The sequence below is a fragment of the Trachypithecus francoisi genome, unplaced genomic scaffold, assembly GCF_009764315.1.
Source record: "Trachypithecus francoisi isolate TF-2019V2 unplaced genomic scaffold, Tfra_2.0 Lachesis_group1, whole genome shotgun sequence".
In the NCBI taxonomy this organism is placed as follows: Eukaryota; Metazoa; Chordata; class Mammalia; order Primates; family Cercopithecidae; genus Trachypithecus; species Trachypithecus francoisi.
This window is the reverse complement of record NW_022681454.1, coordinates 84,267,171-84,290,396: the sequence shown is the minus strand read 5'-3', so window position 1 is coordinate 84,290,396 and position 23,226 is coordinate 84,267,171. Positions and strand designations below refer to the sequence as shown.

At 34.0% G+C, this 23,226-nt stretch overlaps 1 protein-coding gene across 1 annotated transcript in view; it reads right to left on the bottom strand.

Moving 5' to 3' along the window:
- GABRA4 (gamma-aminobutyric acid type A receptor subunit alpha4) overlaps positions 1–23,226 on the bottom strand; it is a 68,939-nt gene that overhangs the window by 23,393 nt on the left and 22,320 nt on the right. Inside the window, exons 7-8 of the mRNA XM_033214762.1 lie at positions 21,888–22,040; positions 15,499–15,758 (exon numbers count right to left, since the gene is read on the bottom strand). Of these exons, the coding sequence (XP_033070653.1) occupies positions 15,499–15,758; positions 21,888–22,040 (413 nt within the window). The remainder of the gene's footprint in view (positions 1–15,498; positions 15,759–21,887; positions 22,041–23,226) is intronic.

Sequence of the window (23,226 nt, the reverse complement as noted above, 5' to 3'; positions counted from 1 at the left end):
CTTCCACTTATTATTGCTCTCCCTCATTTTTTTAAGCTAATGATATTCTCTAAAAAATATCATTACTATATGCATGTCCAGCTCTTGCTTACTTTCCAGGCAAGCAAGAAGCTTCAAGCCCCAAAGAAAATCTCTTTTTCACTCCTTCCAAGCAAGATATCCTTACCAGAGCCCTTCCAACCAAACTAGCACTCAGAAGAGTATCTGATTATTATTAGAACAAGCGAGTAATAGATTCCTTCCTTCACAAACAGCCAGAAAACCTATACTGGTGCCCCAGGTATCTCTGACCAGCAGAGTTGAGCATGACTCTAACTTTCTATTTCATATTTATCTGCACTGGGAGACAGAGATAATCCACGTAATAAAACTAAGACTCAGAGGAAAAGCCAGTGGAATACAGGAATAGTACTTTCTTCATATGGGTGAGTTCCAAAGAAATTAGGTCGTTTGTGGTTAAGAGAAGAGTTACACAAATTTCCTTCAGTTATCTAAAACCTATATGTGAGCCTCAAAAAGCAAATCAACAATGTTGTATGGGTTTGTGGGACTTTTTACTGTTATTATGTTATCTAACCAGTTAATATGAATCATGTTTTTATATATTATTGAAAATATGCTATGTAATTATAATTAATATTTTACAGAGACTACATTGTATTCATAGTCTTTCATTTGTTGACTCAATCAACAAATATTGTGTGCCAGGCCCTGTACTAAATATTGGTCTTCAAGCTCATACTCTTCAAAACACTTTTCAAATAAATCCGCCCAATAGACTAAACCCGTATGTCCTAATAGTTTGTTACCCTGGAGACAGTAATAGTCCCACTTTGTATTTAAAGAGTTGACTTTCTGCTTTTTGAAAACACAGAGTCCTTGCCAGTCTTTGCCAAATTCTATTTGGAAATGTCAATCCCAATCCCCAAGTGCCAGGGGCCTAGACAAAGAGAAAATGCAGATGTGCTAAATGGTGCGGCTTCTTCCTCTATAGCTTTTTTCCTAACATTAATATATATATATATATAAAATAAAATACTAGGAAAATTGTTATATATATATTTTTTTTCAAGAGATATCTTGATATCCACATTAAACTGACTGGACTTAAAAAAACTTTTTAGGGAGGCAAAAACAGAGTGCCCACATGCCTACTGCTTCTGTGAAACCCCTGAGAATGGCCTTCTCTCTGACTAGGAAGCCTAAAGCTGTTTACAATTAGCCAACAAAAAGCAATTAAAAGTATTTACTTTTTAAAAGCTTGTTTTAGCCAACCCACCCTCAAAAGAGAGACAGAGAGTCTAAGAGAGAAGAAAAGTTTAGTGGCCTACATTGTTTGGGATTCATGAGACTAGAGAGTATAAAGAAATCTCCATACTGGTCATCGATATGAAGATATCAGAGTTATAAAAATTGAGCTCAAAGTTGAAGAGCTATAGACTGAGGGAGAAGGAATAGAGTCTTACAGAATAACTAAGAAGTTGAAAATTCAGTATTATTAATCATGGCAGCAAAAGACAGTTTGGGAAAGTACATGATGTATTAGTCAAGTAAAGAATCTAGGAAGCTACAAAAATCCTGTAACATCTGAAATACTAGAAAATATTAAGAAAAGCATGCCATGTCACACAATCTGAGTGAAAAGTGTCCTCTTTCTAAAGTTGTTGAAAAATTGATCAAAATACATAAAAATTTTCTTTTACCAAAGACATTTTTCATACATAATATCCTCTAATTCATTTAAGTGAAATAAAATAAGTCATACCCAAACTGATGTTTCTTGAAACTTCTAAATCATCTGAGGCTGAGCAAAAAGCTGGAGATTTAGCGATGTATATTATGTTGTGGGAAAATTAGCTCCTCAAAATAGCAAAAGAGAAAATTGGCAGCTTAGTCAAATACACCAGAAGGAATGAATAATCTTACTCAGTAGCTTAGGGATGAGAACTTGGTGGAAAATATAACTAAATGTTGAGGAAAGTTGTTTAAAGCAGTTGTATATTTTTGAAGCTGATTTTTTCCCATTCTAAAAAGAAGTGCTGGCCCACTCACATTGCAATATAAGTGGAAAAAAAAAGATTATAAAATAAATAAAATATTGAAGTACCAGAAAAAAACCTTTTAATAACAAAATTTCACCAATGGAAATGTGTAGTTTTTTCATATATTGCTATTACCAGCAACCATGTCTATATCTCAGTTATGTGAGGAATGAAATCAACCAGTTAGGCATTTCTTGAGCACCTGGCTATGTGTTAGGAAATATGTGCTGGGAAGTGATGGAGTAAATGGAGAAGTAATAACAATTCCAATAATATAGTAATTGTTTATAAATTATATAGCAATTCTAGAATGTTTCTTAAGCTAGACCATAAACATTACAAACCGACTCATGATATTCATAATAAGGAGCTGGCTTAGCCTTGCTACTCTCCTTTATCTGCTGACGATCAATAAAATACACCTCACCACCAGTCTGAGTTCTACCATCATCCCCCACTCCTTAAAGCTCAGCATGCTTCTTTGTAGTGTCCAAATACAATGCCTGTTCCTCTGGATTATTTATATCACTATACACTGTCTCCTGATGTAGTATTTCAGGGCAAAAACTATCTCTTAAACTTCTTGCAAATTTTTCTCCCGTTTAAACCAATGTATGTTGTAAATAAATATTGTTAATTGTATATGTTGATGCACATAAAATAGATTATTTCAAATAAAAAATAATGGTAATATATTCTAAAGTTTTCTAAATGTTTAAAATGTCACAAAATGTTGGGAAAACTGTGGATTAGTTAGTATACAGTTTGCTAAAATAACTGTGCAAAATTAATTGGTAATTTTTAGAGTTGACAAAATCTGCATGTATTTTATGAAAAGTAGATGATTTCAAGAATGTGATTAATTTTCTCTGACCGCTTTCTAAGTAAACCAAAACACTGACTAAGGGATATGGTTTGTATACAAATGGGATAGAGTTTCAAAGTATGGCTTACACTTCTAACAATGTAAACATTAAGACAATCTTCAGAAAAATTGTGGATAGTTGGGGAGTGAGTATGTGGCCAGGGACACAGCAGAGTTCAGCAGTGGTTGTGATGGGTTGTAATTGAGGGACAACAGTCTGTGGTGGCTGTGAACCTACACTTTGGATCCAGACCCCTGAGTTTAAATCTGGTCTCTGTTACTTAACAACTGTGTAGTTCTGGGCAATCACTTAGACCTTTCTGTGCCTCAATTTTCTCATCTGCAAAAAGTATTGCTGTGAAGACTATATGAATATATATGAAATGCTTAAAATATTCTCCAGCAAGTAATAAGCACAGTATAATTGATGTTTTTATTGCTGTTGGAGCAGTATAGATTTCTGCTGTAGAGGTGAGCATGAAATAACCTGAATATTTAATTTGATCTGACTCAGTGACCCCAGAAAGAACCATCCTTCCTCCAATCAGCTCTTCATACATCAGTCGTACTAAAGTAAGCACTTGTTAAAAAGTGCAAAGTGACCGGGCATGGTGGCTCATGCCTGTAATCCCAGCACTTTGGGAGGCCGAGGCTGGTGGATCACCTGAGGTCAGGAGTTCGAGACCAGCCGGGCCAACGTGGTGAAACCCTGTCTCTACTAAAAATACAAAACAAATTAGCTGGGCGTTGTGAAGGGCATCTGTAATCCCAGTTACTTGGGAGGCTGAGGCAGGAGAAACGTTTGAACCCAGGAGCAGAGGTTGCAGTCAGTCAAGATCGTGCCATTGCACTCCAGCCGGAGCAACAATAGTGAAACTCCGCCAAAAAAAAAAAAAAAAAAAAAAAACCCGGTGCAAAGCAAACTTGCGTTAGTTACAAAGAATGGATGGGTTTGTACTAACACAGACATTTTTAATTAGATGTGAATTTAGATATAATCTTGCCTAACTTCATCATTTAACAGATGGAGAAATGGAAACCTAAGCATTAGGTTGTGCGATCAAAGCTACACTACACTGGAGAACTGAGAGTAGAGACAAAATCCCTTAATGCCTGCTTGCAGTTATTTCTAGGTGAGAGGCAGTACCATGAATCTGAAACCTTCCAGCTTTCTGATGCCAAACAGACAAGGCTCAAATCCAAGTCTACCATTTACCACACATATGACTTAGGCAACTTACCAAAATACCAAGGCTCAGTTTACACAACCATAAGATTATGTGTATAACAACATAACAACACATGGCAGAGTTTGTTATAAAGATTAGAGATAATTCATGTAAAGCAACTAGCACAGTATGTAGTACATAGTAGGTACTCAATAAATGATGGTGATGATGATGATGATGACGATGACATGCTGTTCTCTAAATTCTATACTAAATACATTTCACAGCTTCGTCATTTGCCATGCTATTTATAAACACAGAACACACGAAAATAAATGAACAAATATACTATTAATCTATAGCATCTATATTTATACCACATACAAACACATACACACCCTACTGTATTAAACCATGTTGCCTTACTCCCTCCTTGAACACCAGTTAATATATATAGCCTTCTTAATGCAGCACTAAATTTATGGCATTTCCTCTTAAGGAAAAGGAAAGAACCTAAGTCTTCAATTTTGATGCTAATGTTGGCATTTTTCTTTCCATGTGACATTATTGCCAATAATTACCAAAATATGCAAAATATTGGTTCAATAAACTACTAAAATCTATTTATTCTTCCCTTTGCCATTTTGAATAGTGATACTTAATTTGTTATGTTTTTGCATTTCAAAGAGTAATTTGAAGCTCAACTCTGCTACAATTTATTGCCCCTTCTACCTCCCCTTCACAGAATTTTGAAGGTTTGTCACTATTTACTTTAAATTGTTGAATGACTATCCTCCCTACCACCCTCATATCTATGAAAGAAGGAGCACAGTATTCCCAACATACTGACACTTGCTAGGTAATTCATAAATATAACAGGTTCCCAGTATGTAATTGAATATAAAGGTCTGTATTTCAGGAGACAGGTTTAAGGTGGCAGTAAAAATTTGACAGTAAGTTCACCCTACTATAAACATACTTGAATTCTAAAACTAATACTCAGACCCTACTTTTGTATAGTAAATACAGCCACTAACAAGATTAATAGCCTGTCTCTCTTATGAGGCTAAGTTCTAGGTTTTGTCTTTGAATCCTCAGTGCTTTGCAGGGTGACTGCATAATAGTTGCCTGGTAAACACTTGTTATCTGACTAGCTGAGATCTGCTCTAATGCTTAGCATATCATTTCTCTACATATGAAAAATAAACAAACTAACATAAAAAAACATGGCTGGAGATGAAACATAGTTCTAATATTTTGGGCACTGAAAACATAGAGTTTAATAATTGTGCATTAAACAATTACTCATTGCCTAAAGAGCATTACTAACTACAGAACATTCTGTACTTAAAAGAGGTATGAGTTTGGGGAGATACTTATTTATATAAAATTTAAAGAATGTCACTAAACTCCTGTCATAAACACACCTAAATGTCAGGTGAATTGTCAGTACGCCTCACGTACTTTTTCAAACTGCCAAAAACGAAGTTTGAAAATGAAAGAAATAAGGACAAATGAATAAAATAAGATTTGTTGCATGTTAGCTTCAAGTATTTAAATAACAGCATTTTTAAGAGGAATTTTAAGAATGATTGAAGTGAAAATCTCAAACTGATCTAGTTTATATACCCTTGAGGAATGGAATGAAGCTTCTATATTATGGTAGCCAACTACTCTTTCCTCATAATGCACAGCTGTATGCATAGATTTGCCGAGGCTCTTTGTTTTTCCCTTTTTTTTGGTCCGCAAAGTGTCCTTCTCAGTTCTCTATTGCTGCCCATTAGCCAAGTCCAACTGCTGAAAATGTGTCTCAGAATGCTAATAATGAGTATTTGCTGTCCTAAATGGTCACAGGAACCCTGCTGCGGCTCACTATTTAACATCTATCTGCCTTATGCTCACATTTATTTCAGGTAAAAAAAAAGTTGCAATCAAAGACACATTTTTTGAAAACTGGGGACAAATATATTGGGTTTTTAAAGTACCACATTTCTTATTGTCAGATTCCTATAATTGGTTCATAACCAACCAATAAACAACTGTAATTTTTAAGCACTATGCTATGTGCTGTATGGAAAAATAAGTGTGCTGTATGAAGTCATAATTCATTTTATTAATGAGCTCACCATATCACTAAACAAATACAGCAATCACATAGGAAACAATTTAAGCAAAATCACAGGATATTATGAAGTGATAAATGAGATCATGTATATTTTATTTAAGATGCCTAAAGAAATAAAAAGTAATAATCACAGATACTGTTTAGTAGGCACTAAGTACTGTACTGGGTACTTTATGGAATTACATAACTTAATCCTTATTATAAGCCTTTCCAATAGATAATATTATTACTTTAAGGATCTGAATACTTAAGACCATATCCTCAAGATCCTAGAGCTTGGTCAGAATGAGCCCCAAAAAGAAAATAAGGCTACAGTTTGACTTTGAAGGATAAATACAAAAAATAATTATCATTAAGAGTACTTGAATTATTACTTATACATTCTTTTTTTACGTAATCTTTTTCTTAAAGACTCTAAGCAGAGAAAATAGCTCTTTAATTTGGCAAATAGAATTGTAAGAATCTATGGACTTTAAAATTGAAAAGTCCGGGAAGACTAGTTATGGTTAAAATGGAAATAAAGGGAAATAGAAGTTAGGTAGATTGGAAAGGAAATGCAAACAGTAGAGAATTTTGCACTTGAACTTTGAAAAAAGAAAGTCGTTATTGTGGGAAAGGACAAGTTGTCCTGCTATGGAAGTCTCCACTTATCTAAACTTGAATTAATTTGCTTCTTCATTAAATGTGCTTCATCTCTCTTCCCTATCCTAGTGATTGATGCCACCACCATCTATCTCAGCCTCCATTTCCCTCACCCAATATATCCAATCAGTCATTAAGTCTTGAGGCTTAAAAGCATGAGGCTTTCTGTCTCAACTCTGCCACTTACTAGATAGGTGACCTTGGGAAGATTATTTGATCTTTAATGAGTAATTTACTCAATGGTAAAAACATAGATAAAAATAGAACATATTTTATAAGTTTTTAGAATTCAATTATACACTAAATGTAAAAGTTTTTATTACTGGTACATAGAAAGCATTCAGAATATTAAGCTATTAATTATTTATAGAAATATGAACAAAATATTCTATATTGGGCTTATTATCTTCTGACTTCATATATACATGCATCATATGTATATGCATATATTATATATATCTATAATACATATAATTTAATGTCTACTCTTAATAGAGATATTAAATATTAAATACCATAGAATTATATTTAAGAAAAAGAGCTCTGCATTCAGACAGAGCCAAATTAATTTCAATATTAGGTTTACCATTTTCTGTGTTATATTGAATATACCACCTAACAACTGCAAACCTCAGTTTCTTCATCTGTAAAATAGTTATTGTGAGCTTGAAATTGAGTAATACACATAAAGCACATTATATAATACCTGATACAATTAATGTTAGCCATCTCATTATATCACTGATTTTTTCATAAGATACAGCATGCATATATTAATGCATAATTTGTGACTGGACAAGAACTAAAGAATATATGATTGAAGCGATTTTTAAAAATATCATCTCATTAAGAAAGCTTTCTTTTTTGTTCCATAATTGTTTATTTTTCAAATTATTCTATTAATCCAAATCACCTGCATCCGTGAGATAGTAGGTAGCCTGAGAAGTAGTTAAGAATGTGAAAGGAATGAACCACAAGAACGAGACTCAACTCAAACAAGAACGGGGCAAATGCAGCATCAAGGTAATAATGAGCAGAAACGGAACAGCTGGTTTGCCTTCTGAGACACCCAAAGACATACTCAAGCTACCCATAGCTGCTTTTAGATTCCGCCAATTGGCCTTTTCTCCCTGCTTCATGAATATTTCATGAACTATTCCATTTCCCAAAGAACCAAAATGATCACCATAAGCCTGTGCCAGGTTATCAACAATGGATCAAACTACTAGTGAGTTACCCAAAGGGCTACTGAAATATCAAATGTCATGTAGACTCTAAAGACAATTCAAAGTGAAGAGTTCAAACAAATTTTAAGCAAAGGCAGTATCACTTGAATAAGTAAATAGTTTTACAAGTTGGAACACATATTTGAATAAGCAAGTTTCAGCTTCCTGATTGAAATCTCTACTGAAATTCAAAACTTACGAGATTCTTAGAATAAATATTTCTTTCTAGTTGTAACATTTTGCTGTTAACATACTTTTTCCTTCTTGATTTCTTTCTTCTTATTTCTCTTTCTCTTTCTGTCCTTTAATTTTAATGTGTTCTTAATCGTTAAAGTAGTACTTGATACTGAAGGCATTTGATGATAAGTGATACTGTAAAACCAGCTGCACTCTGGCAGGAATCTAGAATCAGGAGAATGGGTGGGCCAACCCATTAATCACTGTCTTTAGATCACAGATATTCTTCAAGTAAACCACTGTAGAGATGTAAGTCATTACACATACATAGTCACACATTGTGGAAGATACGAAGCATATAATGCATATTTTGACTAGATTTATTTTAAAGTCTTTCCCAATGCTTAAATGGTATAATCCTACGTTCTTCACAACCAAATTTGATCTTCTTGACCTTGGATGTGCCATTTGCACATAGCATGTGGATCATGCTGAAAAAGGAGTTACTAAATCAGAATGAACTTAGCCAATGGAATGAGCTCAACCAACCATTTACTGTAATGGCAATTGCTGTAATCAGGAAGTATGTTTCAGGGAGCCCATGGAAGATTAACAGTTCTCTTCCCATCTTTGGAAATTCAGCAGAATAGTTTTATTGTGATTAAGTAGTACTTTGAAGTGTTTAGAATATTCCATGATAGCACTAGTACAATGTCTCATCAGTTTGCAAAAAAAAAAAAAAAAAGAAAAGAAAACTATATCAACTCACTATAACACAAAAATTATATATATATATATGTGTGTGTGCGTGTGTGTGTGTGTGTGTGTCTCCAATACTTGGACCTATAGCAATCCCGGTATTGTGGAGTTTTAATAGCTACATGAAACAGTCAATATATTTTATAATTTCAACATTATTAGAAAATCACAAATTGAAATATGCTGTTTTAAAACTTAAAGTTAACTACTAGTGATATACAAATATGACGTAACTCCCAAAGTACATGAAGAAAGAAAGAATAAGGAAAATTTTAGTGATATAAATATAATAGGAAAATTAATATTAAGAATTATAAAAAAGTACTAAAATCAGACCAAGTAGAATTTAAGGAAAAATCATTATATGAGAATAAGCAATAAGTTTATTTTATTATTAGATGCCTGGAATGATATAGAAATAAAGCAGTAATGTGTCTTAACATGTTGCATATCACAACATTAAAATGTATAAAACAAAAATAATTAAAATGCAAAAAATTAACATGATGTCATAATATCAGTGGGAGAATTTTTCAAATATTTCTTGGTATTTTAAAAATCAAGATAATAAAAGGTTATGTGTTAAACAGCCAAAATAATACTTTAAGTAAAATTGTTTTAATAATTAAAAATTAACTTTTTTCAATTTGGCATCAAGTATTTGTAAGTTTTTAGCATAGCTCGGGGCACAGTAAAAATATCTGTAACATTCAAATCTGTATAGGTAATATTTCTGAACATATGCAATATTACTAAAAATTATTGATGAAGTCTTCAAAAATTCCATTTGAAAATATTATCTACAAATAATTCTTAGTTCACAGATAAAAGTAGCAACATAATTATAGAATATTTAGCAAATAATTATAATAATATTACATATTTAATGGTATGAATTATGGCCAAAGCTGTTTGCAAAGGAAATCTTATTGCAATAAGAAAAATTTATTATTAAATAAGACACAGTGAAAATAAATTAATAAGAGGCAAACTCACGGAGCTAGAAAATGAGTAACAAAATTAACTTGCAGAATGATGGAATTCAAATAAAATCATGACTCAATAATTAGAAAATATAAACAATATGATCTTTGACAAATCTGACAAAAACAAAAATGGGGAAAGGATTCCCTATTTAATAAATGGTGCTGGGAAAATTGGCTAGCCATAAGTAGAAAGCTGAAACTGGATCCCTTCCTTACACCTTATACAAAAATTAATTCAAGATGGATTAGAGACTTAAATGTTAGACCTAAAACCATAAAAACCCTAGAAGAAAACCTAGGCAATACCATTCAGGACATAGGCATGGGCAAGGACTTCATGTCTAAAACACCAAAAGCAATGGCAACAAAAGCCAAATTGACAAATAGGATCTAATTAAACTAAAGAGCTTCTGCACAGCAAAAGAAACTACCATCAGAGTGAAAGGGCAACCTACAGAATGGGAGAAAATTTTTGCAATCTACTCATCTGACAAAGGGCTAATATCCAGAACCTACAAAGAACTCAAACAAATTTATAAGAATAAAACAAACAACCCCATCAAAAAGTGGGCAAGGGATATGAACAGGCACTTCTCAAAAGAAGACATTCGTACAGCCAACAGACACATGAAAAAATGCTCATCATCACTCGCCATCAGAGAAATGCAAATCAAAACTGCAATGAGATACCATCTCACACCAGTTAGAATGGCGATCATTAAAAAGTCAGGAAACAACAGCTGCTGGGAAGGATGTGGAGAAATAGGAACACTTTTACACTGTTCATGGGACTGTAAACTAGTTCAACCATTGTGGAAGATGGTGTGGCGATTCCTCAAGGATCTAGAACTAGAAATACCATTTGAGCCAGCTATCCCATTACTGGGTATATACCCAAAGGATTATAAATCATGCTGCTATAAAGACACATTCACACGTATGTTTATTGTGGCACTATTCACAATAGCAAAGACTTGGAACCAACCCAAACGTCCATCAATGACAGACTGGATTAAGAAAATGTGGCACATATATACCATGGAATACTATGCAGCCATTAAAAAGGATGAGTTCATGTCCTTTGTAGGGCCATGGATGCAGCTGGAAACCATCATTCTCAGCAAACTATCGCAAGAACACAAAACCAAACACTGCACGTTTTCACTTATAGGTGGGAATTGAACAATGAGAACCCTTGGACACAGGAAAGGGAACATCACATATGCGGCCTATTGTGGGGTGGGGGTAGGGGGGAGGGATAGCATTAGGAGATATACCTAATGTAAATGACGAGTTAATGGGTGCAGCACACCAACATGGCACATGTATACATATATAACAAACCTGCACGGTGTGCACATGTACCCTAGAACTGAAAATATAATATTAATAAAAAAAGAAAATAGAAACAATGAAATAAATAAATAAATTCAAGACTCCAGTTTTTGAAAGATTCCATAAAAAGAATCTTCTATCAAGGCTTCAATACAACAAGGCAAAGCAAAATAAAACAACAAGCATAGAGGGTATAAGTTTACCTATGGGGAATGGGAAAGAAAATAAAACTGCATACTCAATCAGTACTTTTTAAACTAATAAATAGCATGTAAAATTCATTCTGATGATTTTCAAAATCGTGATGAAATTAATTCATTTAAAGGAAAACATAAACTATCTAGACTTACTTAGTGGAAAGATGTTAATTTTTCACCTGCACACATGCCACTCTTAAAGGGTCCAGTGCCCTGTAAGAGCAGAGCTATAAATTGCAGGACCCTGACCAGTTAATTCTCGCCAGGATGAACTCCTAACCTAATTTCGTCAGCTGGCATCTGAGAACGGAATCCCATCCTCCTCCCACACTTCCTGTCCCCTTTAGTGCTTTACTATTATCATAGCCCTATCACCGTCTAACACATCACCTGTTTTGTTATTTATGTTTTTTAATATTGTCTGCCTCCTCTCCCTTGCCCCACACAAGTAAATGTAAGCTCCATCTGGCAGGATATTTGTTTTATGGTATACTATCTACTCACAGACTCTAAACAGGAAATCTGGCACAAAGTTGGCCCTAAATGTGTATTTGTTGAATGAGTGAATAGATCAACTAATGAATGAATAAGGGACCGACCTGTGATCAATAGAGAATAAAGCTGATGATTTATACATGTGTTGATTTGGGTATATGCAAACAAAGGGAGTCTTAGACTACCGTTTGTGGCAGATGCCATAGACTGTGTTTAAGTGACCACAGGCATTTGTCTGCTGGTTCAAAAAAGAAGCTGAGTAGAGCAATAGTGAGAGAGAAAGAGAGAGAAGGAAATAGGGGAGTAGCTGAGGAAGAAGAAGAAGAAAGAGAGCAAAAGGGGCGCTGCTTGTTTGCTTCTACATTTTTATGAAGATCTTATTATTTTTGTACAGTTGGACTCCATGAAGAAAAAGACACTTTTTAATTGTTTGTTTTTTTAAATCACAGACTCACAGATGTATCAAATGTAAAATACAATAGCTCTTATTGGGCTTTCCACATCTTCTTAGATCTATCCCTTTAGGTCAAGAATTCCTAATTTTGAATGTACATTTACTACAACTATTTATCTTCTTGCTTATTGGTTTTGTTTTCTTCTTTAATACACAAGTACAGGCCCCACCCTTCCCCATGGAGTAGTTCTAATGTGTGGCCATGTTAAGAGCTGCTGCTTTAAAGACTCCACAAGAAAACTGTTAGAACAGATAAACAAATACAGTAGAGTTGCAGGATACAAAATTAATATACAAAAATCAGCAGCATTTTTGTATGTCAACAGTTAATCTGAGAAACGTATAAAAAAGTATTCCTATTTACCATAGCCACACATAAAATTAAATACTTAGGAATTAACTTCACCAAAGAAATGAAAGATATCTATAATGAAAATTAGAAAACACTGATGAAAGAAATTGAAGAGGACACCAAAAAATTGAAAAATATTTTATGTTCATGGATTGGAAGAATTAGTATTAATAAAATTTCCATACTACCAAAAGCAATCTACAAGTTCAGTGCAATCCCTATCAAAATACCAAAGACGTTCTTCACATAAATAGCAAAAACAATCCTAAAATGTATATGGAACCAAAAAAGACCCAGAATAGCCAAAGCTATCCTAAGCACAAAGAATGAAACTGGAGGAATCACATTACCTGATTTCAAATTATACTACAAACCTATAGTAATCAAAACAACATGGTACTGGAATAAAAACAGACACATAGATAAATGAAACAGAATAGAGAATCCAGAAACAAATCCACACACCTACAGCAAACCCATTTTCAACACAGGTGCCAAAAGTATACACTGGGAAAAAGACAGTCTCTTCAATAAATGGTGCTGGGAAAACTGTATATTCATATGCAGAAGAATGAAAATAGACCCCTATCTCTTGCCATATACAAAAATCAAATCAAAATGAATTAAGACCACCTCAAACCATTACACTACTACAAGAAAACATCCAGGGAAATCTCTAGGATGTTGATCTGGGCAAAAATTTCTTGAGTAGTACCTTAGAAGCATAGGCAACCAAAACAACAATGGACAGAAAGGATCACATCAAGTTAAAAAGCTTCTGCACAGCAAAGTATACAATTAACAAAGTGAAGAGAAAACTCAGATTGTAAGAAAATATTTGCAAACTACTCATCTGACAAAGGATTAAGAATCAGAATATATAAAGAGGTCAAACAACTGAATAGGAAAAAATCTGATAATCCAATCAAAAATGGGCAAAGATTTGAACAGATAATATGGCCTGGCTGTGTTCTCAGCCAAATCTCAACTTGAATTATATCTCCCAGAATGCTCACCTGTTGTGGGAGAGACCCAGGGGGAAGTAATTGAATCATGGGGGACAGTCTTTCCTATGCTGTTCTTGTGATAGTGAGTAAGTCTTACGAGATCTCATGGGTTTATCAGAGGTTTCCATTTTTCCTTCTTCCTCATTTTTCTCTTACCATCACCATGTATGAAGTGCCTTCCACCTAACACCGTGATTCTGAGGCCTCCCCAGCCATGTGAGACTGTAAATCCAATTAAATCTCTTTTTGTTCCCAGTTTTGGGCATGTCTTTATCAGCAGTGTGAAAATGGACTAATACAATAGACATTTCTCAAAATAAGTCACGGAAATTGTAAACAAGCATATGAAAAGGTGCTGAACATCACTGATCATCAGAGAAATGCAAATCAAAACTACAATGACGCATCATTTCACCCCAGGTAAAATAGCTTATATCCAAAAGACAGGCAATAGCAAATGCTGAAGATGATGTGGAGAAAAGGGAACACATGTACACTGTTGTTGGGAAGATAAATTAGTACAACCACTATGGAGAACAGTTGAAGAGTCCTCAAAAAACTAAAAATAGACCTACCACATGATTCAGCAATTCTACCACTGGGTGTATGCCCAAAAGAAAGGAAATCAGTATATCAGAGAGATATCTGCACTCCTATGTTTGTTTCAGATCTGTCTACAATAGCTAAGATTTGGAAGCAACCTAAGTGTCTATAAACTGATAAATGAATAGAGAAAATGTGGTACATATATACAGTGAATGATTATTCAGCCATAAAAAAGAATGAGATCCTGTCATTTGCTACAACTTGGATGGAAATGGAGATCATTATGTTAAGTGAAATAACCCAGGCACAGAAAGATAAACCTTTCATGTTCTCACTTATTTGTGTGATCTAAAAATGAAAACAATTGAACTCATGAACATAGAGGGTAAAATGATGGTACTAGAGACTGGGAAGGGTAGTGGGAGTTTGGTGGGGGGAAGATGGGGATGATTAATGGGTACAAAGTAATAGAATGAATAAGACCTACTATTTGATAGCACAACACGGCAACTACAGCCAATAATAACTTAATTGTACATTTTGAAATAACTTAAAGAATGTAATTGGACTGTTTGTAACTCAAAGAATAAATGCTTGAAGAAATGTCTACCCCATTTTCCATGATGTGGTTATTTCACATTGCATGCCTGTATCAAAGCATCTCAGGTACATCATAAACATATGCATCTATTATGTAGTCACAAAATTAAATATAAGCAAAATTTTTAAAGAAACAAACAAAAACTAACTGCTGCTTTGCTTTGCACCATGAACTCTATTAGAATGTTTTCTCAACTCACTTACAGATGTTCATAGGTTCCTCCTAATAGTATACATGAGATTTTGTCCTTTTCTGTAGAAAAAAAAAACATGTAACTCCGAAAGAAACTTCCAAACAATTAGCTTCGCCTACATCTAGCTCTGTCACAGCTGTTTACTTTTTAAGCTTTTAATCACCAACATAAAGTTTAAGCTCATACAGTTACTTTTATATTTTTCTGGATTTCCAAATGACTTACAAGTTGATATCGGGATTTTTAAGTCCTCAATTTGTTCTCCTAACAACATAAATTTGATCAGGAAGCTAAAATCTTAAACTAAAGGCGGATTAAGTCAGGTACCTGCAGAGGGGCTTCAGGATGCTTCTCTCTCTGCACTGGAGCAGCGGGAACTTCCTGAGGGGGCTTTGATGTCTTCCTTTTGGCTTTTTCCATTTGGATATTGGTGAAATAGTTGACAGCAGCAAACTCGATAAGGGCCGAAAATACAAAAGCAAAGCAGACAGCTATGAACCAATCCATGGCAGTAGCATAGGACACTTTGGGCAAAGAATGTCGTGCACTGATGCTTAGTGTGGTCATGGTGAGGACAGTTGTTATTCCTTCAAAGCAAAAGAGCAGAGAGACAAAACACCTTACCATAATTCATATTAAAAAAACCACTGCCACCAACAACAGAGACCTAGAAAATCAGGTGGGATAAGGTTAACAAAACTTACAATAACTCAAACAAAACCATCTTTGATGGAGAATTGGAATCTTAGTGGTTCAATAAAATTAGCACAGGCTTTGGAGTGAGAGAAAGATATGGTTCTAATCCTAGTTTTTCTAATAATTGCTTAATAAGTCTTGCATTGAATTTGGAAAATTCTTTGGTCTTTATTTGACACTTACTGATTGGGTTTTCTATAAAGGTTAAAAGCGTGTAAGGCACCTAGCACACAGTGGGATGATACTGGAAACTATGCCAACACACCCACCGGACTCAACAGACACACACCTATCAGGAAGAGTAACTCGTTGAAGCACTCTCAGCTAGGAATGGGAAGTGAGGAACACTGCCCTCCTAAATTGGAGCATCAGAATTTCTGGAGTCAAGCATGGAGCACTGCTATTGAGAACCACTGCCGAAAAGGCATAAATTATACATAGGTCTTTCTTATCTTTAAACTTTATCTATTGAATTAAAATACTAAATTTACTAGTTGTGCAGAAGCCTCATTTATATAAAACAATAAAGTTATATTACTGGAAGAATAGATTTCCAGAGCAATTTGGCATTATAAATATTGGACCTATACTACCCATCAGTTCACAGCTGGCTGGAAAATATTTGCAAAAAGAACAGAAGTACTTCTCCTCCATCAATAGCCTTCTGAAGGACCACATCCAGGAATGCTTTTTCCTTAGCTTGGAAAAAATGCCAGTTTCCACTCTTAGTAGAAAAATTCTCCTTGCCACTGATACTATAGAGTAACACGTTATTTAAGAATGCTAATATTTGGGCACTTGTCCATTTCTGCATGTATATATGTCTATCTAACCCATATTATACAGTTAAGTCTGGAAATTTTTGCGAGGATTTACTACATCCATTTAAGCTGATTCTATATAATGACTAGGATAGCTCCTGAAGTTGACACACAACATGTTTGGGGATGGGGATGATGATAATAATAGAACAATGATGTTGAAGGCATTTAAACTGCGTATTCCAATACCAATCCCCAGCTGAAAGGCAAATAACGCATGTTCAACCAAAGAGATAATGAGTCCAATGCAATATTAAAGGAATATAACATTTTGATTTGGGGAAAATAATAGGTCTCCTCAATTCAGAATTTTGTTGTATTCTGCCTACTACTGTTCCTTAACTGATACATGTGTGTAACCCTCATTTCCACAGCTTTATTAACCATAGTCTTCTTGAGGGCAGACAAGTCTAAGATTGCTTCAGGTTTATGATATTTCACATGGTGCTAGGCACAAGATAAATCCATGGAAATAAAAACTCATTTTTCCACTTCCTCACCAATCCATTTTCTCTGAAATCCAGTCTCTTCTAAGCCTTTAATGCTTACAACATGAAAAATTGGAGCAACTGTGCAGCACATGAGCTACACATCATTTATAAAGATCTGAGAAACCACACAGAGAAAGAAACTTGAGAATTTGGTCGTATTCCCTTTTAAAAATATTTTGTGACATTGTTAGCATTCTTATTAGTCTAAAATAAATTATAAAATGAGTTTATTCAAATATATAAATATCTACATATCTATGCAAATGCTATATTGTGAATTTATTGGATTTTATTTCAGAAAGAGACCTTGGAACATTTAGGCCTTCATTTTGAATCTCAGAAAAGTGGCACCATTCCCATGTTGGCTGTGAGATATATGAATAAACAATAAAATAACTGAAAAATTTTAGCTACGTTTGACGATAGATGAAAATGTTGTTCTTGTTCATAACAATTTAAACTTAACGGGATATTAAGAATTCAAAAAAGTTCTATAACTTTCTCAGATATGTAAGTAATATTTTCCTCTAATGTCATAGAAACAATGCTAAAAGCAGTTAGAATAAAATATGAACAGTACAGTATAAATAATAATACTACTCAGTACTCAGAAAATTCTACAGAGACCATACTGTGATAACCAAAAAGGATATTCAAATTAAAATATAAGCAACTTAAGATTCCCTATGTCACTTTGAACTATTTTTTTTTTTTTTTTTGTAATAGGACTATTTTTCTTGGTTATCAGAAGTAGTGGTCTTTGTCTTCTCCTCTTATCATGTGACTGTCCTTACCAATGTCAAGCAAACAGAATACTAATGCAGTTATTGACCCATAAATTCAATAATTACTTTCCAATTGTTTAGGAGGATAGATCACCAAGTTCATGAGTTAAATGATGATGTGGACACCAACACACACACACACACACACACATGCTGGATAGGTGGCTACCTTCCATTTATCTTGCATTATTTTCAATCAATTTGATTTTAAAGTTTGTAGAATAGCCCTCCAGATACGATGGTTCCTACTTTATGACACTGGTAAAACTGGGAAAGTAGCTGGCACAAACATTCGGCTAAGTATTTAAATGTTGTCACCTCTTTCGACATTAAAATTTATCTCTCCTGGTGTTAAAATTTAAAGAAAGAACTGCCGTGACAAGGATATGCTTATTATACTTGGTCTGAAGTGGAACATTTGATTAAATGAAAACCAGTGGAATAACAAACAGAAACCAACTCTTCAGAATAAGAATCCATGTTTCCTCTGCATCCAAGAAGACAATTCATCTGTCATGTATGGCTTAGCCAGCATCTACCCTGAACACATTTAAAAGCCACATTTAAAAAAATATATCCAATTATTGATGCCATTCCCTGCATTTAGCATGCTGAATATGCACCATATTGGCTGGCCTAGAAGCTGAGTGAGGATGTGTAAGAGTAGGCAAAGACTGTACACAAGAGTGAATTTTTGGCTGGCCACTCCTAGAAAATGAAATAGCAATGATTAAGATATGCCAGCTGGCATTTACTTGTGTTTAATGTTTTACTATACTGGAATAATTAGAAAACTTAGAGGCATACAGCTTTGGAGATAGAAGGCCTTTGGAGAGATTTTTAGCACACTCTGCTCCTTTCATTACACTGATTTTTTTTTTTTGGTTTTGTTTTTGCACAGTCTCTAATGATGTCTTTGACCCAACAAATTATCTTCTTATGAGTAGAAAGGTAAATAAGAGTTAGGGAAGAAAAAAATTTGCCCAGAACTAATATTTACCTAAATCTCATATGCAAATAGATTTCTAGTTTCCTCCTAAATACTTAAAATTTAACTTTCCTAAGAAAGTACCTTCATAGACCCTCAATGATAGTCTAATAATTATCAATCTGACACATCTTAGGTCTTTGAACACTTAATTACCGACATAATTTCTCTGCTCAACTGAAAACAATATCTTGGCACATGGGCACAAAAGATGGGTAAATTTCCAATGAAAAAATAAAAAACAAAAACAGCCACAAAGTATCTTTAGCACACATCCATATAATCTCACTCAGCAGCTCTGGAATTCTCCACAAGCCCCCACATCCCCACACCTCCTGTGAAGACAGAATGACTGAGTTGTCAAAGTTAGATAGAAATTGTTTTGGGTCCACTAATTACAATTTGACTTTAGAGAAGTTTCTTAATATGTTTGAGTCATTTTCCTTATCTATAGAAAATAATGACTACCTTGCTGAGTAATTATTAAGGTTAACATTATTTGGCAAATCTGTTTATCATTGGTACTACTAGTATCCTTACTTCTTGCTACTTAGTTTTCTTAAAATGTCTTATTTGGATAGGAAATGTTGGGTGAGTACAGCTGTAATCAATACTAGTCTTCACCGCACCACTGGGAATTTCTATTATTTGCGGACAATTGAGAAGAACAGTAGCTGTCAGGTTGTAATCAATCAAGAAATAAATAAAAGGTTATCAAGTCATCACAATAATAATAATATATGGCAGGTAGTCACATTAATATATCAAGTAATGATTCTCAAATGAAGTAGATAGCAGCATGGAATGCCATACTAATAAATAACACTTAAATCATATTTTCTATGCATGTGGCATTATTTCAAGTGCTTTTCTGAATCAACTCATTTAATCCTTACAGCAGTCCTACGAGGCACATGCAATCATTCATCCTGTTCTAACACATGAGGAAGCAGGCAAAGGTAACTTACTGAAGGTCCACAGCTAATAAGTGATAGTCCCTGGGTAAGAAAGTAGGCTTTTTGCCTCCACATTCTGCACTTATGGCACCATCACCCCTTGATTACAGGCATCTATGATAGATCATTAATTGCTGTTCTATATGCTCTTCAGGATCATTTTTCTTAAAAAACAATATGTATACAAGAGTTTTTTTATTTGTAAGATATAGTAGAAACTTTTGCGTTTTCTTTTTAATTTTTAATGAGGGTAGCTCCTGAAATACTTATATTTTTTTTACAAGAAAAAGTTAAGAGACTTTGGATGCTCAGCTTCAGTAGATACTTCTTGCCTAGTCAGAGTGCTTCAAAAGATGATGTGTGAAGACACAAAATTAGCTTGAGTGTTAAATGAGATAATGAACATCAAGAACTTAGCAGAGCATCCAATAGCACACACTAGAAAGTTATGCTTTCTTTAAAACACGTAAAAGTCAAGGAAACTAAATCAGAACAAAATCTATCTTCCTTAGATTGGAGAAGTATTGGAGTAAGTAATTAATATGAACCAAGTGGTCCAGATACCCTATATTGAGTACTATACGTAATTTTTTAAATCCTCACTAGTCTATGAAGGTGAGATATATTGTCACAATCTTATGAATGGAGAAAATAAGTGGCAGATTTGGATTTAAACCTAGACTTGCTGACACCCACAGCTTAGATTTGTTGTTTTCTCTCTTTTCAAATCTACATTTAAGAGCTAAATTTTATTCAATACTTTGAATTGTGCAGTTATTCTTTAATTGAACCCTCACAACTCTTTAAGGTACCATTATACCTCCTTACTGCCTTCCTAAGATCATACCCTCCCTCCACCATTGCCCCCCGATATGAGTTTCTCCAGTATAATTCCAATATTTTTTTTTCTATTTTTGTAATGCATCCTCATACTCCAACACGTTCTTAGAGAAACCTAAGATTAAAGGGAGGATAGCTATCTACAGAGTATTTCAGATCCATTGAAGACACTAAGACACCCTAATCAACAGTTCTCAAAAAGGATGGGGAGGTAGGATGAAAAGTTCCCATTCTATTTAGTTCATTTGCACCAGTATCTCTTCAGCTATTGTGTGATAAGGGATATTATACCATGGCTGTGATCCTACTAGGTAGAAAAGCAAAGAGGAATTGGCACTCTTGTGAGGACTACACCACCATTCCAGAGCAATTCTGATCGTTTTTCTTCTTATTCTACTACTGAATGCTTTTGTTACTCACAATGAGCAGAGAAACAATAGAGAAAGACATTAAAATAAACATAATTATAACAAATTCCACTATTTAAAAGCATGACTGATATGTAGAATACATTGTTATGAAAATTGTAAACTCATATGCTCTGAACTTTATATGGTTCAGAATACTATACAGTATATATGAAGCCACAATAAAAACAAAAAGTAAAAACAATGTTTAGAAAAAAAGAAGTATGTAAGTAGATGAGCTTATAAACTAAGCACATAATACCTCCCAATTCAATGCATTTAAACCATTTGCATTTTGTTCCTCTTCATTAAAAGCTAAATTATTCTAAGGCTTTCATATTCATTCAGCCATGACTTTTATTTGTTTTATTTTAAGCTGCCAATGCATTTCATTTTAACACACAGATATAATTTTAATTCAATTACACAGCATTCTACTAAGAGCCCAAGAATATCACTGAAAGTGAGATTATGTCCAGATTCACATTTGGTCTACACCTGTCTGGTTCTCAACAAGGGAAATCTGATGCATGGCCCCAGAGGAAAGGAAGGATGCCTGACTCTCCCCAGGCTTTATTACTTTGTACCGGCTACATAAAAATGAAAGCCTATGTGATTCCTTATTCAGGATAGCCTGATGTATTAGGGTTTAAGATTTTCTTAGAAATATCCCATGAATCACGAATAAAATGTAATGTGAACAAAAACACCCAAGAAATGAATTGCAATTACCAAATACAGTCCTAGCGGGAACTGATTCTTTATTTATCCAGAATGAAACTTGAGAAAGAATCACTGTCATAATGCATGGAATATAGGTCTGAATCATAAAATAACCCATCTTCCGTCTGAGGTGGAAGTAAACCGTCATAACAATATATTCACCTGCCAAGAAAACAGGAGGAAAATGTGTTATCGGTTCTGCAGGCAGTTAGTCAATGACTTCATAAACATATTTCAGACTAACAAACAGTATTCTAAGGAAGGAAATTCTCTTTTGTGCATAGCTTCACAAACATCAATAAGTATGTAGTTTCCTAACGAGGGAGAAAATGATATTGAACATTATTATACAGAAAAACACTTTGTTCCATGTAATGGTTAAGCAATTTAACAAATTGGGCTAAAACTTTTTAAAATTTTCTGTAGTGCTTTCTATTTTGATGATCTAATATTGCTAAGGCAATTAGCTTTCATTTTCAGCATTTTTTAGAAACAACATTTAAACCTAACTTCTATGGAAAACCACCAGAAAAAAAAATAGAAATGCACACAGTCACACATACACAGACAGTGACACATACACACACATTTATGAAAATATAAAGTTTAATTTTAGAAAGGAATAAATGTACATATTTTATTTATATATAAATATATATAAGTTTCATTCATATATAGATTTCATACACAATCACAAGCTTAGAGAGAGGCTACCTTAGTTTTAGGAAAGAGGTGAATTTCTAAATGTTCTTTACATGAAGAAAAATATAGACGTGTATAACAGACAGGTATATATGACACTCCTGAGTTCAAGCATGTTTTACTGGCATTTAGACAAAAACCTGATTTCTGGTAGCTGTTGATAAGTATTTTTGCTATTACATCTGAAAATAATATGTCAAAAAAGTTACCTAGGAAGTAGTGGCCTTATTCACAAACCGTGAGGCCAGCATTCAGAAACCTCACATCCCACCAGTTGTGTTCCAAATCCCACTTGCAGACTAGAAAATAAATGCCCTTCCAAAAATATATTTTCTTGGACAGATGAGAGGCAAAGTGCCCTCTTAGAAAGCTACTGTATTGTTTCATGACTGATGTGAAGAAGGTTTCCTCAAAATGATAACAGTCATGACAGGTGTCATAAAGATAAAAGTAATGAAAATTTACTGTGACTTATACAAAGCAGTTTTAATAGAAGAGACAGTGGGCTAAATTCCTTTTTTAAAACAAAGGCTTATGTATTAATTTTATTTATCCATAATAAATTTCCATTTTATCTTATTTATGTTTAATTTTTAACCAATTTTTGAGGTATGATTGACATACAAAAAGCTGTACATATTAATGT